An 18,122-nucleotide genomic window follows, 5' to 3' on the forward strand; every position below is an offset into this window, starting at 1 on the left:
GCTTTATTCAATGAGAAATTAAATATTTTATATTTTAAGTCAAAATTTCAAATCTCCCACTAAATCGTGTGTTTTCGTGACATCGAAAATGACTTATTAGAAGCGGGGCCTTGAAACTGCATAGCCTGCTGACCAGGGCTGCTGCCATCTCACAGACAGCCGTTTAGTTATCTTGTTTATCGCCCACTTTCACAGATGGCGCTGCAATACCGCTGAAGTGCAGTGTTCACACTTTGTTTCTGGCTGGACTTCTACACCTGCCATATTTTTATTGCGGTTCCCACTAATCGTTTCCTAAAACTTAAGCTATAACTCGACAAACACGGTCACGTAAGCGACAGTGCTACTTGTGTCAGTTGGTCAGTGTTGTTTCAGACAAGGCCAGCGCGTCCGACGGTTGTGTTAGCACGGTGTCAGCTGGTGAAGTGCCGCACTAACTGCTTTGGTGTTTAAGTGTTCGTTTGTAACTTTAATTGTTGACCCCACAATTTTTACTGGCATAAAAAAAAAGTGCCCTACATTTAAGCACAAATAGCTCGTTCGGCAAGCTTATAAGCCCTACCTAGCTTGCATTTGCTTTGGCCAGCCTCAGCCAATCGCACCGCAGGGCTTACAACATCATGGGTTCTGTTGCAGGAAATGAGCTAGTGGGTTGCATGGCCATTCCTGTTTTTCTTAATTATATAGCTTATTTGAGTGAAGTGTGCGTTAAAAGTGGTGTTGGTAAGATTCTAACAAGGTAATGTTTCGAATGAACCAAACTGCCCAGCCTTGCTTTTGGAGCATATTGGTTAAACTGTCGTAAGCCAATATCAAAAAATAAGGGCTGTAGTTAGATTTCCATGGCCACGCTCAAAATAATCTGTGGTGTTGTTTAATGGGGAAAGTAAGCACTCCAAACTTACCTCACAGCCAGTCAATGAGGGCATAGGTATAACGCTTTTGTATAAATTGAGGCAGGAGAACCATGGCCGTACTTAAGCTTGTATTTACCAAATAACAACATACCCACAATGCAAACAAACAACAAACTCGAACAGAAACTCAATTAATGATGAAACAGAATTAAACTCAAACTAAAACTCAATGATGAAACAGAATGAATGATGACTTACAAGTGCCTGTAAAACATTTTTCTTGCTCAAGAAATATGTTTTGGCTGCATGTATATTTACCCATTAACTGATATTTAGCCCCTGCCTCCTGCATTGAATATGTTAACCTTATTTTGGTGCCGCGTGTCACCTACCTTGGCTGCAGCAAGCTACAAGCAAACGACATGCACCTAATGCCAGAGTGGCCTTACAGCTGTTTGAATTTAGTACTAACGCTACGATTGGTCGTGGCAGTCGCTATGCTTTGCAGTAAACAATTTAACCTGAAACATTTAAGCAAAATAGGGAGCTTTGTGCTTTGAAGCTGGCAGTGCACAGTTCCTTGTGCTTGGCAGGTGAGCAGGAGCTGCACACCTCGCACGCTGACTGTCCCTCACATCAGCGGTGAACCAGGTGCAGTCCGTGCGTGGAACTGGAGGCTGTATACGCCAACGAGTTCAGGATTTCCCCCGCAGTCTCCTCCGCAGCCACTTCCAGGTGGCCCATGTCAGAGGCCACCGACAGGTCCTCTCCGAAGGGCATGGAATGTGCCAAGCGGATGTGGTCACTCAGCTCGGTCGGCTGCAGGAACTGCTTGGTGCACTGTCCACACTGGAAGTTGTACGAAGTGGCGTGGCTTGCGGCGTGCTCCTTGGCTGCGTCCAGGGTGGCGAACTGCCGGCTGCACTTGCCGCAGGAGTAGGTGTGCTCCCCCACGTGTGCCCGCAGGTGCCTGGCCATGGCCGTCTCCGAGCTGCACACGAGGCCGCACTTGGGGCACGGCAGCTTGGCCCCAGCTGGGGAGCCGGCATAGTCGTGCTTGTACACCACGTGTGCCTCCAGGCTGCTCGGGTAGACGAAGTGGTGCTGGCAGAGCGGGCACTCGTGCTCCTCGCCGCTCTTGGAGACCTGCTCGCTGCTGGACGGCCGAGGCTTCATGCGCTTCTCGTGCACCGAGCGCTGGTGCACCTGCAAACAGCCAAGGCCCACCCCCTCCCCGTCATTAGGAGCGGTGCTTTTGCAAGGCTGCCCGACGTGAGGGTGAATAGATATTTGTGTACGAAAAGAATTATTCGGCCTGACCTAGGAGCGTTAGTTAGCTTGGCAATACTGCCGGGTTTATTCTAGAAGCAGGTCTCCACGCTGCTGCACACGTGACACGAGGTACTGGTGTGGCAGGCTTTCAACCAAGTGGTTGTGTCCATGACTCCCACCACGAGGACACTTGCCCGTAACCTTGCCTTTGTCGGTCCTACCCCCCGTTTTTTTGACAAGCTGAACAACAGCTGAACTAGGTGCTGCTGCGTGACCTCAGGCGAAATTCTAAAGTAGTGGATGAAAATATTTATCAACACGTCTGAAACCACGAGGTGAGTTAAGAAGCTTTACAATGCGGTCAGCTGCAATTAGTTGTGGGCTCCATTGCACATAGTGTTTACCTAGTTACAAAGCCTATTTGTAAAAATAGCCCATGTTTCTGCAGTTTCCCTGAAAACATCCAGAGTAAAAACCATTTCTTTTTTGGTGGGGCCGGGGGAGTTATGCACCGAACGTACACCTGGGCCATGACGCATGCTGTATTGCAGGGTTGCAGGTTAATTCAGACAGTCTGAAGATATTTAAGGTGGGGACACTGGTGTTGAAGATAGAAAATTTGCCAAAACATACTTTTCTGTATAAATTTTATATGCAGCCTACAGGTCCCAAAGAATGAACCCACAAAATATCATAGCTGTACCATAAGTATTTACAAAGCTGTTGCCCTTTGAAGTCAGCTAAATGAACATTTTAACCTATGTTTCCAAACTTGGCGCCTTGTTTTTTCAGAACTAATTTTTTGCCCACGAGGTGAACTGTCGGGTACAATATCTTGGGATGCACTGGTCAGATTTGTATCATTTTATTTGCATTGGAAAGCTTATAAACTGAACAGTGCAATAAAACCACAAAACTATAGAATTTCTTTTTGCTAGCACAAGATTTTATGCCGTTCGTTTTACGGAAACACTGGTAATTGACGGCCTGGCATTTAATAAGTTTACAGAGTTTGCAGAAACAATGCTAAAGTTACCGCTATGGTACAGTGGCATTCCCTGGTCCTTCTAGAGCACAAATGAATAAAGAGTATTCGAGTATTTCATAGGAAAATGATGAAAAAATTGAATGAAACGGAATGGCATAACGTGTTGCACAACTCTGAAACTCTGAACTTACACCACATAGTTGAAAACTGACCGCATATTTGTACTCGGAATGTTAAAATACACTTCATGTGAAAATCTCAAGCACATAGGTTAAAAAATAACAAAAATATCCTCAAGACTGACACACAGGCGTCTTCATTTTTTGCCTCAATCAGAAAAGCGGCAAGTTCAGCAGCATAATGGCTTAGCCACCGAGCAATCACAGCCGATAAAAACCGTGTCAACAACATTAAAAATAAATAAACACCTTATATAAGTAGCATTATCCTCCCTGGCACAATCAGACGGCTGAGGCCAGCAATTGGCTGAGGCCGGCAAAAGCAAACGCAAATTAGGCACGGCTTATACCCATGCCACACGTACACAAAAAATGACATTAAGTGTTTAAGGCCTTAAGATTACAAATCTCATTAATTGGGTGGGCCGTGCTACACGAGAAAACGCAAAAGCATTAAATGTGTTAGGCATGATGGTGATCATGACCAAAAAGAGAAATTCACTCATATTTTAGAAGTCTTTAATGTAGAGAAAAACGCCTTAGAAGCGTTAAAACTGCTTTTCGCGAAAGAAAATTTTATGAGAAATAGTGTTTTCTTAAAAATAGTGGGAGCCGTTTCTAAAAGTGGCTTCAGTATGCCGTCGCCGGCCAGCGGTAGCCAAATCCGAAAAATTTAACACGAAGAGTAACGCGATGTTCTTACTTTTGCCTCTGTTCTAGTGAACTTCATCTTCTTCAAAACTTCGCTACCAATTTTGCACAAAAAATCGTCATATTTCGAAGTTTAGCTACATTTCCGCGTCAACACTCTGGTGCTGAGAGTTTCGGTGGCTTCATTTGGTGCTCATCGCGTTCGAGAGTAGGCAGATTTAAGGTGTTCGCGAAGGTAAATGAGTTGTGCAGAACTCCTTAAACCAAAATGACATTAAAGCGAATGGCATTAGATTTTTGCGTGTAGCAGCATATTAATGGCATTAAAACTTAAGGCATTAAGCATTTAATGTCATTTTTCGTGTACGTGTGGCACGGGTATTATAAGTTTTTCGAACAGGCCATTTGCACTTAATAATGCACATTCATTTTACCTCAGTAAGAATGGTGTGGTAGACAATGAAAGTTACAAAAATATGCGTAAACATACAAGCACCAATGCGCACTGCTATTGGTACTGGGCGCACTATGCTTGTTTTAGCTGCACAGCAGGCCGCCACTTTGGAGTTGTCTTATACGACATTGGCCGATTGGCATAAGTGACGTCTTACGTGACCCTGTTTGTCGAGCGTACCCGATGTTTCACGAAACGATATCTTTCTACTATAACAAAAACAAGCCAGGTGCAAATACGGTCAAAAACAAAGCAACGGCGGACAACGGTCCGTGGCCGCGTATGGTAGCCTCATCTAGGAGGACTAACAGCAAGCAAGGCTGCAGGGCCGAATGACGCAGTGGAAGTTCCTTTGAATACGCGCTCTTATGACTTCATTGCAGACGTCACGAAGACGCACGATTAGGAGGGAGAATCAAAATTTTAACTTGAATTGATTGTAGTTCCTCAGTGAATACAGCATCATTTGCTGCTGGGCAAGCGCTGGGGGCACTATAAAATACGAAATCTTTCGAATAACACAAACTTGTATTTTGTCTGCATGGCCCCTTGAAGCATTAATGGGTGGATAAATGTAGCTCAAAGTTCAAATCCGTGCCGCAGCGACACTTGGGCACCAAGGTGCCACTGTAGTGGAGGACCACGGATTGATTCAGAACACCCAGGGTTTTTGTCATGTGTGCTCGGTCAAGTATCTCATCCACAGAAGTACCGTAATTACCCGATTCTAACGCGCCCCCGATTCTAACGCGCACCCGATTTTCCAGGCAAAAAACTGAAAAAACTTACACCTCCGATCGTAACGCGCAAGGAACTTTGTGAGCATGAAAAACGAATGCGAGAGAAACGGGCGATTTATTCCTCGAAGTAATCTCACTCATCTCACACCTCGTCGTTCTCCGAGAGCTCCTCGTCGCCTTCTGCTGTCCGCAACATCTTGTTATCGGTGTCATAAAGCGTGTTCGCGATGCCGCACTTCTGAACGAACGTTCAACCATGGTTCATTGGAATCGTGGCCCACGCCTCGCACGCCCATCCCGCGAACTTCTCCAGAGGCGTACGCTTCAGCCAACCGCTCGTTGTGAACGCGTGGGAGCCGCTCACAAGCCGTGGAAGCGGTGCACCTTCGTTGCCGCTGCTGCCATTGCTGTTATCAAGCGCGCAAGTGGAATAATTTGACGATTTGTGTGAACGCCGATAGAAAAGCCTAGGCGCCTAGATCCGAAAAATTGTTGCTAAAAGCTTTGGCACCATCTTGAGATGGCGATGGCGATGGGTGGAACAAAATTTCAGCTGTTTCGCCAGTTCGGTTTCGTATCCGATTCTAACGCGCATGCGATTTTTCGGCCTATTTTTCCGGAAAAAAGGTGCGCGTTAGAATCGGGTAATTACGGTATCTGTGGTAGAGTTGGCTGTAAAATAAAAATTTCATTAATGAATCAATTAATTGGCAGGTCTGAGGCACTGACATAAATTTTGGAAATGACAAACTACACATTTCGAGTTTGCCCTATTTTTTCCAGATAGTCAAACTTTCACAGAGATAAAGTAATCCAAAGAACTGGCAACAACGCTAAAATGGGGTTGACGAACTCACACAATCGCTGCGTTTCAGCTGGGTAGTTCTCCCCTTGGCACTGAACACTAGCTACTTAAATTTGTCATAATGGTAGCCATAAGTACAGTACAGTCGAATCTCGATAAACGGAAATCGCTTAAACGGAATTGCACAGTAGCATGCAAGTTGACTGGTTTTGTATTCAGATAAAGTAAAAAATACCTCGGTAATCGGAACTTAAATTTCTGCGTCACCATTTAAACGGAACCAGAAATGGAACTTCTTGTGAAACCCATTGGCATGAGAATCAGGTTTTTACGGTTCCGGCTGTTTCGTTTTTGTTTTATTTTCTTCCTCCATGTTTTTTTAGCCTCGTTGGCCTCGTAAGCCTCATCTCGTTAGTGGTCACCATGTTAGCACAACGAATGCAACATCGCAGTTCTTGTTCCAGTCATTCGGTCTTGATTCAAGACGCCGAGGTTACAGGGCTCAGCTCCTGCCGCCTCCTTCGTGCCATCGTGGTGCTATTCGCACTTCATTGCCACGTTGCCATATTCTGAATTCGGTGGCTCGTAAGCACTCGCAAAGTGGAGGCCTCTAGACTCCGTGAAGATGCAGTTGCAAGGACTCAAACAGAAATGATTGATGCATTTTGTAGTGCACAGCGACTCACTGTTGCCAAATCAACTTGGCAAACGCTGTGCTTAAAGGAGCCATGAAGAGAAAACACAAGTTTGGTTCATTCAAAAGATTGTCTCGTTAGAATCATACTGACACCACTTTTAACGTAAACTTCGCTCAGATAAGCTACATAATTAGGAAAAACGGGAATGGTCATGCCACCACCAGCTCATTTCCCGCAACAGAACCTATGATGTCACATGAGCTAAGCTCTGCGATTGGCGGAGGCTGGCAGAAGCAGACGCAAATTAGGTAGAGCTTACAAACTAGACGAACGAGCGATTTGCGCTTAAATTTAGGGCACATTCTTTACAAAGCAATAAGAATGATGGAACAAACAGTGGAAGTTACGAAAGCACATGTAAACATAGAAGTACTGATGCGTTCTGCTGTTCGTACTGCGCACAGCATGCTTGGTTTAGCTGCACACCACTACGGGGCTTGGGGTTGTCTCAGACGACACTGGCCGATTGACGCAAGCAACGGTGTCTTACGTGACCCCATTTGTCGAGCGAGCACTGTTTCAGGGAACGAATATTTTCTCCCAGAACAAAAACAAGCCAGGTTTAAATGCGGGCAAAAACAAACCAAACGCTTGCCACGGTATGGTGGCGCCATCTAGGTTACGGAACGTAAAGAAACGCGGGAACAAACCAACATCGCTGTACAGGGTGGAGACAACCTTTGAACGGTCCCGTGCCGCCGCAATTGGGCCAACGGGCTCAACGCGTTATTCTTTTCGTTTCCCACGAGACCTAGCAACGCGAAACAGACAATATGATTCAAACTTCTTCAGTAAACCGTGTTGCGGCGATAATTTTAGCGCGGTTTTGACACAATGACTTGCTTCGGCGGCGAGCGAGCAACTGAAAATGGCGGCGCAAGCGTATACGTGTCTCTACCTTGTACGGCGGATGCGTGAATGAAGGTATTCTAGGCTGCAGAGCGGTCGGTTCCTGTGATGTCATTTGGGACCACGAAAACGCACGATTGAGCGGGAAAATCAAAATTTTAACCTAAATTGTTTAATTTCTGAGTGAATAAAGCACCGTTTGTATCCGGACAAGCGCTGGGGGCACTATAAAACACGAAATCTTTCGAATAAAACCAACTTGCATTTTCTCTTCATGGCTCCTTTAAACCTCTTGTAGTTTTCTTGCTTTCTGAAAAACTATCAGCCACATTCACCTTGTGGTGCATCGAGTTCTATGAAATGATATTAAGGGTGTGTACGCACATAAATTTTCACTTTCACACATCTAATTCAGTCAGTAAACGGAACTCCTCTTAAACGGAACTAATTTTTTCGGTCCCTTGAAGTTCCGTTTATCAAGAGTATACTGTACATGCTTTGAGCTGCTCTGTCGAAACATTTCCTTGATGTCTGAAGCATGTGGGGAGCTTTTACGGAGCTCTCATCATTTGTGTGTGTGCTTGAGTATTTGCCAGTCGCAGGCAGCCACTACTTTGCTGAGCGTTGCCATGCTTGCGCGAATATTTCCGCATGCAGCGAGGAAAGATTGGTTTTTTACCGGCTTTTGGTAGAAACATACAGGGTGACAAAACACTATACCCCATACCCGGGACTATATAGTGAATATACTGTTTGCATTGTAAATATGTACTATTAAGAGCAGAAGTCTGGCTTCCACGCGAGCAGCGGCTGAAACGAATTGCAGTGCCACCTTACCAAAGCGCAACTGCTGCCGAGATAAAGCATGTGCAGCCTATTTTAAATGCACACATCTTCATTTACGCCTGTAAGTTGATAAGCTGTTGTGAAACAGAAAGACCGAACGGTGTCACTTCAGCTGCACAAGTTGTGCGTCCTTTGAAAGGTGGCCCCGGTGAGCAGCTGAATTTGCTTTATCTATCTGTAGGTGCATTAACGCTCGGCTGTGTTCTTGTTGTTTTTTGTTGCTCCTTTTTATCCTCTTTGTGCTTCCCAGACAATCTGGATGGAAATTAAGAAGTGCAAACCAATGAATGCTCGGACCTCGAGTGAACCGTTTCGCGCGTTGAGATCGTGATGAGTAATAAAAAGGCATGCTTGTTCAACGCATCACTCTGTGCTAATTACACAGCTAAGTCTGGCTTAGCCAGAACGCTTTAACTCTTTAGTTACGGTGCCACAGGCCATTGGACACGGAGTCCCGATGACTTCAAACATCCCGGAAAAACTCAAAACAGTGCCTTGCAGACAACTATCGCCATCTGGCATATTTATTGGCCACTCCTTTTTCAGTTTCAGTTTTATTTGTTTACATCTTAAGAGCGCAGGCCGTGCTGCAAGCGAAATTTGAACTTAAGGCAGCTCCGAGTTGGGCGGAAGTGGTGTCCACTTCATGCTGCTTTCTGCAAAGGCTGTCTACCCTCGCTGGGACTTCAGCAGCTGCTGCTGCTGATTTTTCTGACCCCAGTAGCAGTGATGACTTCATCAACACTATGGGACCATCAGATTCTAGTTCTAATAAAGCAGGTATTTGAGTACAACGAGGTGTCACAAGGACACACCCCCTTTTCGCCTCTGGATCCTGTACAACACCAGCCGAAAAGGACAAAGAAGAAAAGAAACTGCCAGATCTGCTACGAAAAACAAAGGCACAAGGCAGATCCAACGTCTTCTGCTCCACTTGCAATGTTTACCTTTGCTTTTTGCTGGCGCGTGACTATTTCACTGAGTGGCACAGCTGTCAACGCCGCTAGATTGACGGGCCCTTAAAAATCTAGAACCTGGTGTACAGGGTTGATGTATACAGTGAATAGTAGCTAAGGAACATGGGAACAACTTGTATATTTCAGATTTCCTAAAATAACTTTCTGGCTTAGTACAATTGCCTATTTCCATTGTGTTTATGTTTTTTGTGCATTTTTTGTTTATTTGACAACTAAACTATGAATAATTGTACCTCTCAAAAAACTGCTGCTATGCATTTGAAAAGGCAAACTATCAGCTACAATTTCATGTGTAACAATGCTAATTGTGTCTATAGTTGCTCAAGAGAAAAAAAAAGTTTTGTGTGAAGCACCCAAACTTGGCCATGTTTCCGCTGTAACAAAAGAGTTAAAGAAGCGCGACACATGCGCAGCTGAAGCAACATTGTTCGGTCCTTCCATCTACCAACAGCGTATCCGCTCGAGCGAGCCAATGAAGATGTGTGCAGTTAAAATAAACCGCAGTAGACACTCCTATGCATGGTGGCACTGCAATGCACTTCGGCTGGGGCTCGTGTGGAATCCAGACTTCTGCTCCCGACAGTACATGTCAATACTATGGCAAGATAAAGTGCTTTTGTTTGCCTCTCCCTTTGAAGCCCGTCATCGCCCTGTCAATAAGTTGAACCTGTTGCAATGTCCATATGATGCCATGAACCCTTAATGAATTTCGCAGGTGCTGTTGGTAACCGTAGCTAGTCACCGGGGATGTTCAGCTCTCTGTAGCATCCGGACCTTGAACAGTTGTGCTTTGGCAATCAGCCTTAGACAAGCACAAGGCAAACCCACTTCCACGCAAGTTTCTGTTGGCTGTCACCAAGTAAACAATTTCGCAATCAGATATCTCCGCATGGTGATACAATGTGCCCTCAAATTCGGAATTCTAACCTTTATGTCTGCACCACATTTTCCTTTCTTCCTTTCTTTTGGCCCAGAAGACTTTGTTTCAGGCCAGAGCCCATTTTGTGACCATAAATATTTTTTTTGTAAGCTTTCCCTTGTATGCCACACACTCAGTAACGGCTTTTTTCAAAAGGCTCAACCTTGTGGTTGTGCACAGCAACCGCTTTCCAAAGCAGTAGTGTGTGTCCATAATTTCGTGGGAATATTCCTAATAAAAATATGCTCACTAGAAGTAGCAAAGTCCCGTACAACACAACCAGCATTGATGGGAAGTCACTTGAGATCAGACGGGAGAGGGCTGCGCCCGACAAGGTACAGTCTAGTGGTCTAATAGCTGCATCTGTGACAATTACGCCTCGATTTTCACTAAATAGCGCCTTGATTTTCGCTCCTCACCCTTGCCACTGAAGTGGGAGAGGCCTTTCATATTAACTCCGTGGTATGGTAACTCCGGTTTGCTGGCCTTTTGCAGGGCTACACGTGGCTTTCAAAATGACAATCACAAGTACTTTCTTTTCTTCCGAGATACCACTAACGCTCAAATTAGCACAAAGTTAAGTTTTTTCTCTGGGAAATTTGTGAATAAAATTTCGCTGACCCCTTTTTTAGTAGCTGAGGAACACAAACCTGCTAAAAGCAGGAAGTGCATTATTCTGGCTAAACAATGGGATTTCATGGAGTGACCCCTTTAAAAATAAACAATTTGCTTTGCCTGGTGGCTACTGAAATAAACGTTCAACCTCCCCCCCCCCCCCCTCCCTTTTTACATCACCAGTTTTTATCAAAGCCCTGCATGACATAACCTCAAAATAAATAAATAAATAAATAAATAAATAAATAAATAAATAAATAAATAAATAAATAAATAAAAATAAAAACACATCCCGTTCAGGTGCTGGCCAGTCTTAAGCGTTCCATGCAGAGCAAATGTGTTTATCTTATTCCAACACCTCCCTTTATTCCTACTCTTGTCCCTTGGTGTACAATTTTTTATATATTAGTGTCACCAACATATTACCCGTTTTACGTGCAATGTGTTCTATATACGCACGCTTGTTATTCCTAGTCTGAGCTAGAATATTTCCTACACCAGATTCTTCTCACCCAAAGTTGGAGCTGAATGCACACCCATTGGGAGTTTGTGGGTAGAAACCACCCCAGAGACCATCTGAGGACAACTAGTAGATTCGTGTGAACCTATAATACAGTAACACGAGTTGTGCTAGCTGCTGCAGCCCCTGCTCTTTTTTTCAAGAAATGGAGCCCAGCATGACTTTTACCTGGAGGCTCTGCACCGAGGCAAACTGGCGCCCACAGTCCTCGCACTGCTGATGCAGACTGGCATCGTGGCGCTGCGCATGCCGTCCCAGCTCCGCGGTGCTGCCAAAGACCTGGTCGCACTGTGGGCACACCATGCCGGTGCCCTGCGCGTGTAGCTCCACGTGGGCATCGTACGAGACGTTGGAGAAGAAGACGCGTGGACAGAGCGGGCAGGGCCGCTTGCAGGGAGCCGACTTGTGCGCCCGTGCCAAGTGGGCCTGCAGTTCCTCGTCCGTGGCGTAGCAGATCTTGCAATGGCGGCACTGCAACCACCGCGCCTCCGGGTGGCTGGCCATGTGCTTGGCCAGGCGTATCTTGGTGAACGCCTCGAACGGGCACAGGCGGCAGGAGTACCTCCTCAGCTTGGCCACCATGGCCGTCTCCTCGGGCGACAGGGCCGCGCTCAGGTGCACCCGGGCCAGGTGGTGGGGCAGTTCCTTGTCGCTGCTGAACTTCTTTCCACAGTGCGCGCAGCTGGAGCGCAGCTGGGCCGTGTGCTTGCGCCTGATGTGCTTCCTGAGGTAGATGCGGTTCTTCAGCCGCCGGGGACAGTGCGGGCACTGGAGCAGGGGCCCATCTTCGTGCAGCATCATGTGGAAGCGCAGCGAGACGGAGCTGGACAGCTGTGTGCCGCACCTGGTGCACAGGAAGGGCTTCTCCCGGGGACCCAGATGCAGGTGCAGCTGCAGGTGCTTGGCCAGCTGCGGCAGCGTGGTGATGCCCTTGTCGCAGATGCGGCACAGGTACACCGTGCGCTGGTTCCGTCGGTCGATTTCAACCACATGAACTGTGTTCTCGTGCTCCTCCCGCCCTGGCTCGTCCTGCAATGGGAAGGAACAAAGGAGGGATGCATTACTACATTCAAATCTCGATACAACGAACCTCAAGGGACCGCTAAAAATCGTCCGTCATTTTGAATAATCGCTATAGTGAAAAAATTTAAAATTCCCGTTAAAAATCGTAAATGCGAAAAAAGCAGTGGCCTACTTTTGCTTGAAATGCATGCACGAACGCAGTCATCTAGCCCACAGTCACCTGCACGTATTTCTAGAATGGGTCCCCGGACACCAGGGAATTGTAGGGAATGAAAGGGCTCATGCTCTTGCTCGTGCAAATCGAAACCCGAGCGACCCTCAACCCTGGCCCCAGGACTACAGCCCCAACGAAGAAAGCGCCGCCCATCGCAAGGCCCGGAGGCAACAGCTGAAGGACCTTCGTAGATCCCGCCGTAATCTTCCTCCTCCCACTTCTGACCTCACACGCCACGAAGGCACTTACATCCGCCAGGCTCAGACTCTCTCCCTCCCTTGTGACCTCGTTCTTCACTATATAATGACGCTAGATGGCACGCCCCACTGTCAGGTGTGTGGTGCCTATCCCGACGTTAAACACACCTACTGGACTTGTCCTCGCGCCAGGCGATCACCTCACTTTCTTCATCCACACCTTTTACCATCCCACATTCCATACTCATGGGAAAACTGGGCCGCTCCTCCGCCTGATCTTCGCCCCATCCTTTGGCCTCGCCTCGCCCAGCACATTGCCCACGTGCGGGGCCCTGACACCTGAGGAATTCCCACCTGAACGTCTTCCAGGCCCACCAGAACCATATTTTCGGCAGCCCGGACATGGGCCACTTAAATAAAGTTTGATCTCTCTCTCTCTAATACGGGTGAAAAACAAAAAAGAAAAGAAAAAAGAAAAGTACAAACACTTCACATTTGTCCACGTTCTTGTGCACTGCCCCTGTGACATTGCTGCACTTGCCAAGAAAAGTGTACATCTTTGTTACACACTCCAAAATGTCGGCGCCAGATACTGATTCTTCACTTTGGCTCGCACGTGCTGTCTCAGCATGGTCTTCGCTATCAATATCCTCGTTGCTGTTGCCTTCATCCCGATGAACGGTGTTGACTATCTTATCAGTCATCAGTTCAGAAGACAGGCATGCCTCGTCATTGCATTGCACGTCGTCTTCAAGCGCTACTAAAGTATCTATGGCGTCTTTCTGCGACTTCATCCCATACGCCACTTGCACTGCATCACATTCAGGTGGCATCATAAGCAAGCCGGCCTTCCTCCAGCAGTTCTAGATTGTGGTTTCTGCCACGCTCCACCAGCCCCCAGTAATCATTTCTGCAACCTGTCACACACCGATTGCGGCCAAGAGCTTCATTCGAAGGTTAATCAACAGTAAAATGAACGAGATGCGCCTGGCAATAAGCCTTTACGCTCTTTATGAATTCATGGTCAAGTAATTAGAACAAGGGTGTCGAGTTGGAAGGCAAGAATTCTAGCTGCACATTTGTAAACCGATCGTTAACAAGGTGCACCGAGTAGTTATCAATGATAATGAGGATTTTCGTGCTCGCACTCATCTGATCGTCAACCTTGATTAGCCACTCTGAGAACATCTGTCGCGTCATCCACGCACATGAATTGGCTCGATAATCACATGCTCACGAGACCACATTCTTCATGCAGTGAGGCTTCCTCTATTTTCCAATGACCAAGGGTGTTAGCTTCTTGATACCTGTGGCACTGCAGCTCAGAAATATAGAAATTCGGACTTTGGACATCTTGCCGCCTTTGCAGCAGCTTCCCTTAAAATGCATGGTCTTGTAGAAGAATGCGGTTTAATCAGCACTGTAAGTGTCATCTGCAGAATATGAAGCGACGATTTCACGAAACTTTTCATCCCTCCACGCAGCTGCACTTGCTGCATCTGCCGCCTTCTCTTCACCCGACCCCACTTGCCAGGTTATTCCGTTTCTTTGGCGGAAACGGTGAAGCCGCCCAGTGCTCACTTCAAAGCCCATAGCATCCAAAGCATCAACAAATTGCAGGGCTTTTTCCTGCAGCATGGGGCCTGACATCGGCAGATCTTGCGAACATGCATTCTTAAACCAAGTGAGCAGTGCAGCTTTCACATCTTGGAAGTTTCCTAGTCAGAGCCGTTTTCTGGAGGGAGAAAATTGGAACTTTCAGTGCAGCTCGGTGATCTTTTGTTGGTTCTTCAAGATTGTTGCAACTGTTGATCCCCTCCCATCCCCCACTCTTTTGAGATGTCAATTTGCTTTTTGCCAACATCAACTGTCGCGAAATTCATGTCCCTCCTTGACGGGTTTTCTTGCCGCTCGCCATTTTTGGGCCGAGAGGAGGCGTACCACGTAGTGAAGGAATGTTTTTGCCGCCATTGTCGCACCCGGGCCGGCTGGCCATGTGTTTCGGGGGGAGAGGTGGGCGAGAGTGCCGCGGCCTACGGAAGGCTGCGCCCCGCAAATTCTCGGAAGACGCGCGGCCCAGTGGACTGTGTGCGTGGTGCAGCGCGGGGTTTGCGGGAAGAATGGGCTGAGAACTGGTGGTGGCCGGACGGACGGCTTGGACGCGGCGTCGGCCTTGAGGGCTGTGCTGGGGAGGCTGAGCGACAATGGCGGTGAACTCCGGGCCCCCGAAGATCGCCTCGAGGAGGTGAAAGTGTGCAGCCGAAGTTTGCCCAAATTGTGTCGCTGATGAGCGGCGCCCCACCACAAACGACCGACAGCCTCCGTCACCCCGGCGAGACCATCAGCCGGACCGCAGCTAAGATGTTCTCCCCTTTGCCACCCTTCTTCGGACTCTTTCTACTCATCTTCTCTGTTGTATTTCTCTAAGTGGACTGCACGGGCTTCTTATCCGCCTCCTTCAGTGCACCACGCTGTATGTGTTCTTCGCGGGCCTTTGTTAGCAGTTGGGGGAAGCCTCCAACCCCGCCTATTGTACACTCTACTATCCCCTTCATTTACTGTCACCTCCTTTTTGGGCTCGTAACGGCGAGTACCATTTCATTCATTCTCATCAATGTGCTGAATGTCGGTCTCTTGGCAGCTCTGACCCCGACGGGGTGTCAACTGCAGTGTGTTATTAAGTTGTCAAACCTTCTGTCTGTCTGTTCTGGAATTCCTGGGTATGTGGATAAAGTAAATCTGCCTTGTTTTGAGACTGTTATCTCGTGCCCCGTCTCGTGCCTCACGCCAGCGGCCAATCAGGCGTGGACCTATCGCCGGTTAGCAGGTCTGAACCACATCCTCTATTCGTATCCAGGGGGAAGTTGTTTGTCGCTCCTCCCGTCTGAGACATCGGCCACTAAATTACTTCTCAATTCTGTGACATCAACTTGACGAAATGTCCATTTTTTCTTATAAAAAAAATTGCCTCCTCTTTTTTTTTTCATGCTGCCAAAGCTCATTACGAATGTAGATACAAATGTCAATACTAAAAGTGAGAAAAAGAGCTGTACAACTAACATCCTGATGTAGCTGGTTGACAGAGCAAAGGTGGCAAGGCTACAAGTGCAGGCGATGCCAATAGGGCTAAAGCATTTATAGTAGCAGGCAGGTAAGCAGCGAAACATAAGCGGGCATTTTATGATGATGATGACTGACACATACGGAGCGTTAGTCGTTCACACCACCGCGAGTATTTATCACGTTCGATATTTGTCATTTTGAAGTGCTGTGGCAAAATTTAAAACATTTGGTGGCAAAATTTAAAACATTTTTCTGAAAAAAAAAAAAAAACAGCGTTTTGAAGTTTAAAGTAGTGAAATATCTTTACATTAAACCAAAAGGAATTTGGTAGGGTATTTTCGGGGGGTTCGTTAATGTGAACAAACTGTTAACCTGAGGTTCGCAATAATGGGGTGTGACTGTACCCAGCACTTCTTGAGAGCAGGGCATGGCGGTGGACCTAACATTGCCAAGCCAAGAAAGGCCCTCCAGGGAACACCATATCTGCACAATTCTAATGTGCCCCCGATTTTAACGTGCAGGTAGAAAAATTCGAAAAAAAAAAAAAAAATCTTGATGCCAATTCTATCGTGCAGTTGTGAAAGACATGCACTCCGTACCTGGCAAAAGATTTGACACACGCAACTGTAGCGTTAAAAATCCCTTGTGCTTCATAACCTTGCTTATCCAGCTCCTGCTGACATTCAAACTGGAGCCGGGAACACTGAAAGTGTTAGCAATGCCAAGTGCCTCGACCTTCTGAATTTTATAAATGGGGGGGCCGCTGTTTCATTCATTGGTAATTTGCGAATTCCACCTGGAAGTCTTCAATTCTCAAAAATGCCTGTGCCCAGGGTCGGTGAAGCCTTTGCATGATAATATGGTGCCGCTTTGTTTACATCAATTGTGTGCTGCGTGATGCTGCACGGTTAGCCTTGTTGTTGGCAATTAAAATTACGTTGCACTTAATGGATGCTTCATAGTGGTACATCTTTGGAGCTATAACAACTGAAACGACGTGCTAATTCCAGCAGCAGAAATATGTGCAACAGCTGGTTAGAGAATGCCCATTGAGGGATGGGTGCACCCATGGAGGAAGAACAAGGGTGCACAAATACTTACCCATGCTAGAGTGAACTAGAACACAGAGTGGTTCAAACGCCTATACTTTCAATACATCAAAAGTGAAGCAAAAAAAACGGGTGAAATTCATTAGGGGCTGTGATCACAAGACTTCAAAATGTGGCGCAGTGGTAGAATACTCGCTTCCCACGCAAAAGGCCGGGGTTCGAATCCCCGGCCTTTTAATGACTGTGAAACCTTGGGTAACTATGATTAAGGATTACTATATAGACCTTTATATTTATCCTCTGTTCGGCATGACATGCAATAGTCATACTTTGACAGTGAAATAAATATTCGTGCTTCCTTGGAACAGACAATCATGGGCAAATTTGTACTTTGCGATTATAAGAAAAAAAGAGCACCGCAATTTTCTTAGCACCAAATACGTCATCTAGATATTTACGACCACCTATACACATAATTCATACAAATATCATTGTATGAAACTCGATGTCTATTAATGTTTCTGTTCTATGCAACGTCACGTTTGCGGAATCTTTGTCTCATTTAGTGCGTGTTCATGCAGCGAGATGCTAGTCAGAGCCCGGCAGCGCTTTTCAGTAGGCGTTACAAACTGAGGGTAGATTAGCCGAAGAAACATATATTTGGCAAACTGATGCGCTACCGGTACATATTTTAGCCGAGGACTACTCACTTCATGCTCGGTTTTTAACATGTACAGGCTGTTTTCGAGGTGCATTATCTTCCATGCAACGGCTCTACGTCGCAGAAGTTCATGTAGCAGACGATGCGAGAGCTGCTGGTGGCCACCGCCTGGCGGCGCCACCATCACACGAATACAGGGAATTCCTCATCACTTTCGCAGTAGTAATAATAAAGTGCAATTATTTATGTAAATAACTATTTGCTCGCTTATATTTGTATATAATTTCATAATTATTGACTCGTTTGTTTGTTTTTAAATTACCCACGCAGAAGCTCAAGTTGCCACTAACCACCGTATGATGGCGAGATGATCGCAAGACATCAGGGGGTTCCCCTGCCGTTACCCTGTTTTTGCTTCATTTTTGGCAGCTCGTTTGAACCACTCTGTGTTCTAGTTGACCCTACTCACGTCATAGAGTTTCATACTAATATATCCTAGAGGGAAATCTGGCGCCACTGTCTAGGGGAGCCATGCTTCAGCGAGC

The 18,122-nt window shown here is 46.6% G+C and overlaps 1 protein-coding gene across 1 annotated transcript in view; it reads right to left on the minus strand.

The window, feature by feature from the left end:
• Positions 1–970: 970 nt before the first annotated feature.
• The window catches only part of LOC144138981 (uncharacterized), a 28,495-nt gene continuing 11,343 nt past the window's right edge, over positions 971–18,122 (minus strand). The window contains exons 3-4 of the mRNA XM_077671486.1: positions 11,539–12,399; positions 971–2,063 (exon numbers count right to left, since the gene is read on the minus strand). Coding sequence (XP_077527612.1) covers positions 1,494–2,063; positions 11,539–12,399 — 1,431 coding nt within the window. The 3' untranslated portion in view covers positions 971–1,493. The remainder of the gene's footprint in view (positions 2,064–11,538; positions 12,400–18,122) is intronic.

Source organism: Haemaphysalis longicornis, unplaced genomic scaffold, assembly GCF_048455015.1.
Source record: "Haemaphysalis longicornis isolate Haplotype H1 unplaced genomic scaffold, Haemaphysalis longicornis Haplotype H1 scaffold_1, whole genome shotgun sequence".
NCBI lineage: Eukaryota > Metazoa > Arthropoda > Arachnida > Ixodida > Ixodidae > Haemaphysalis > Haemaphysalis longicornis.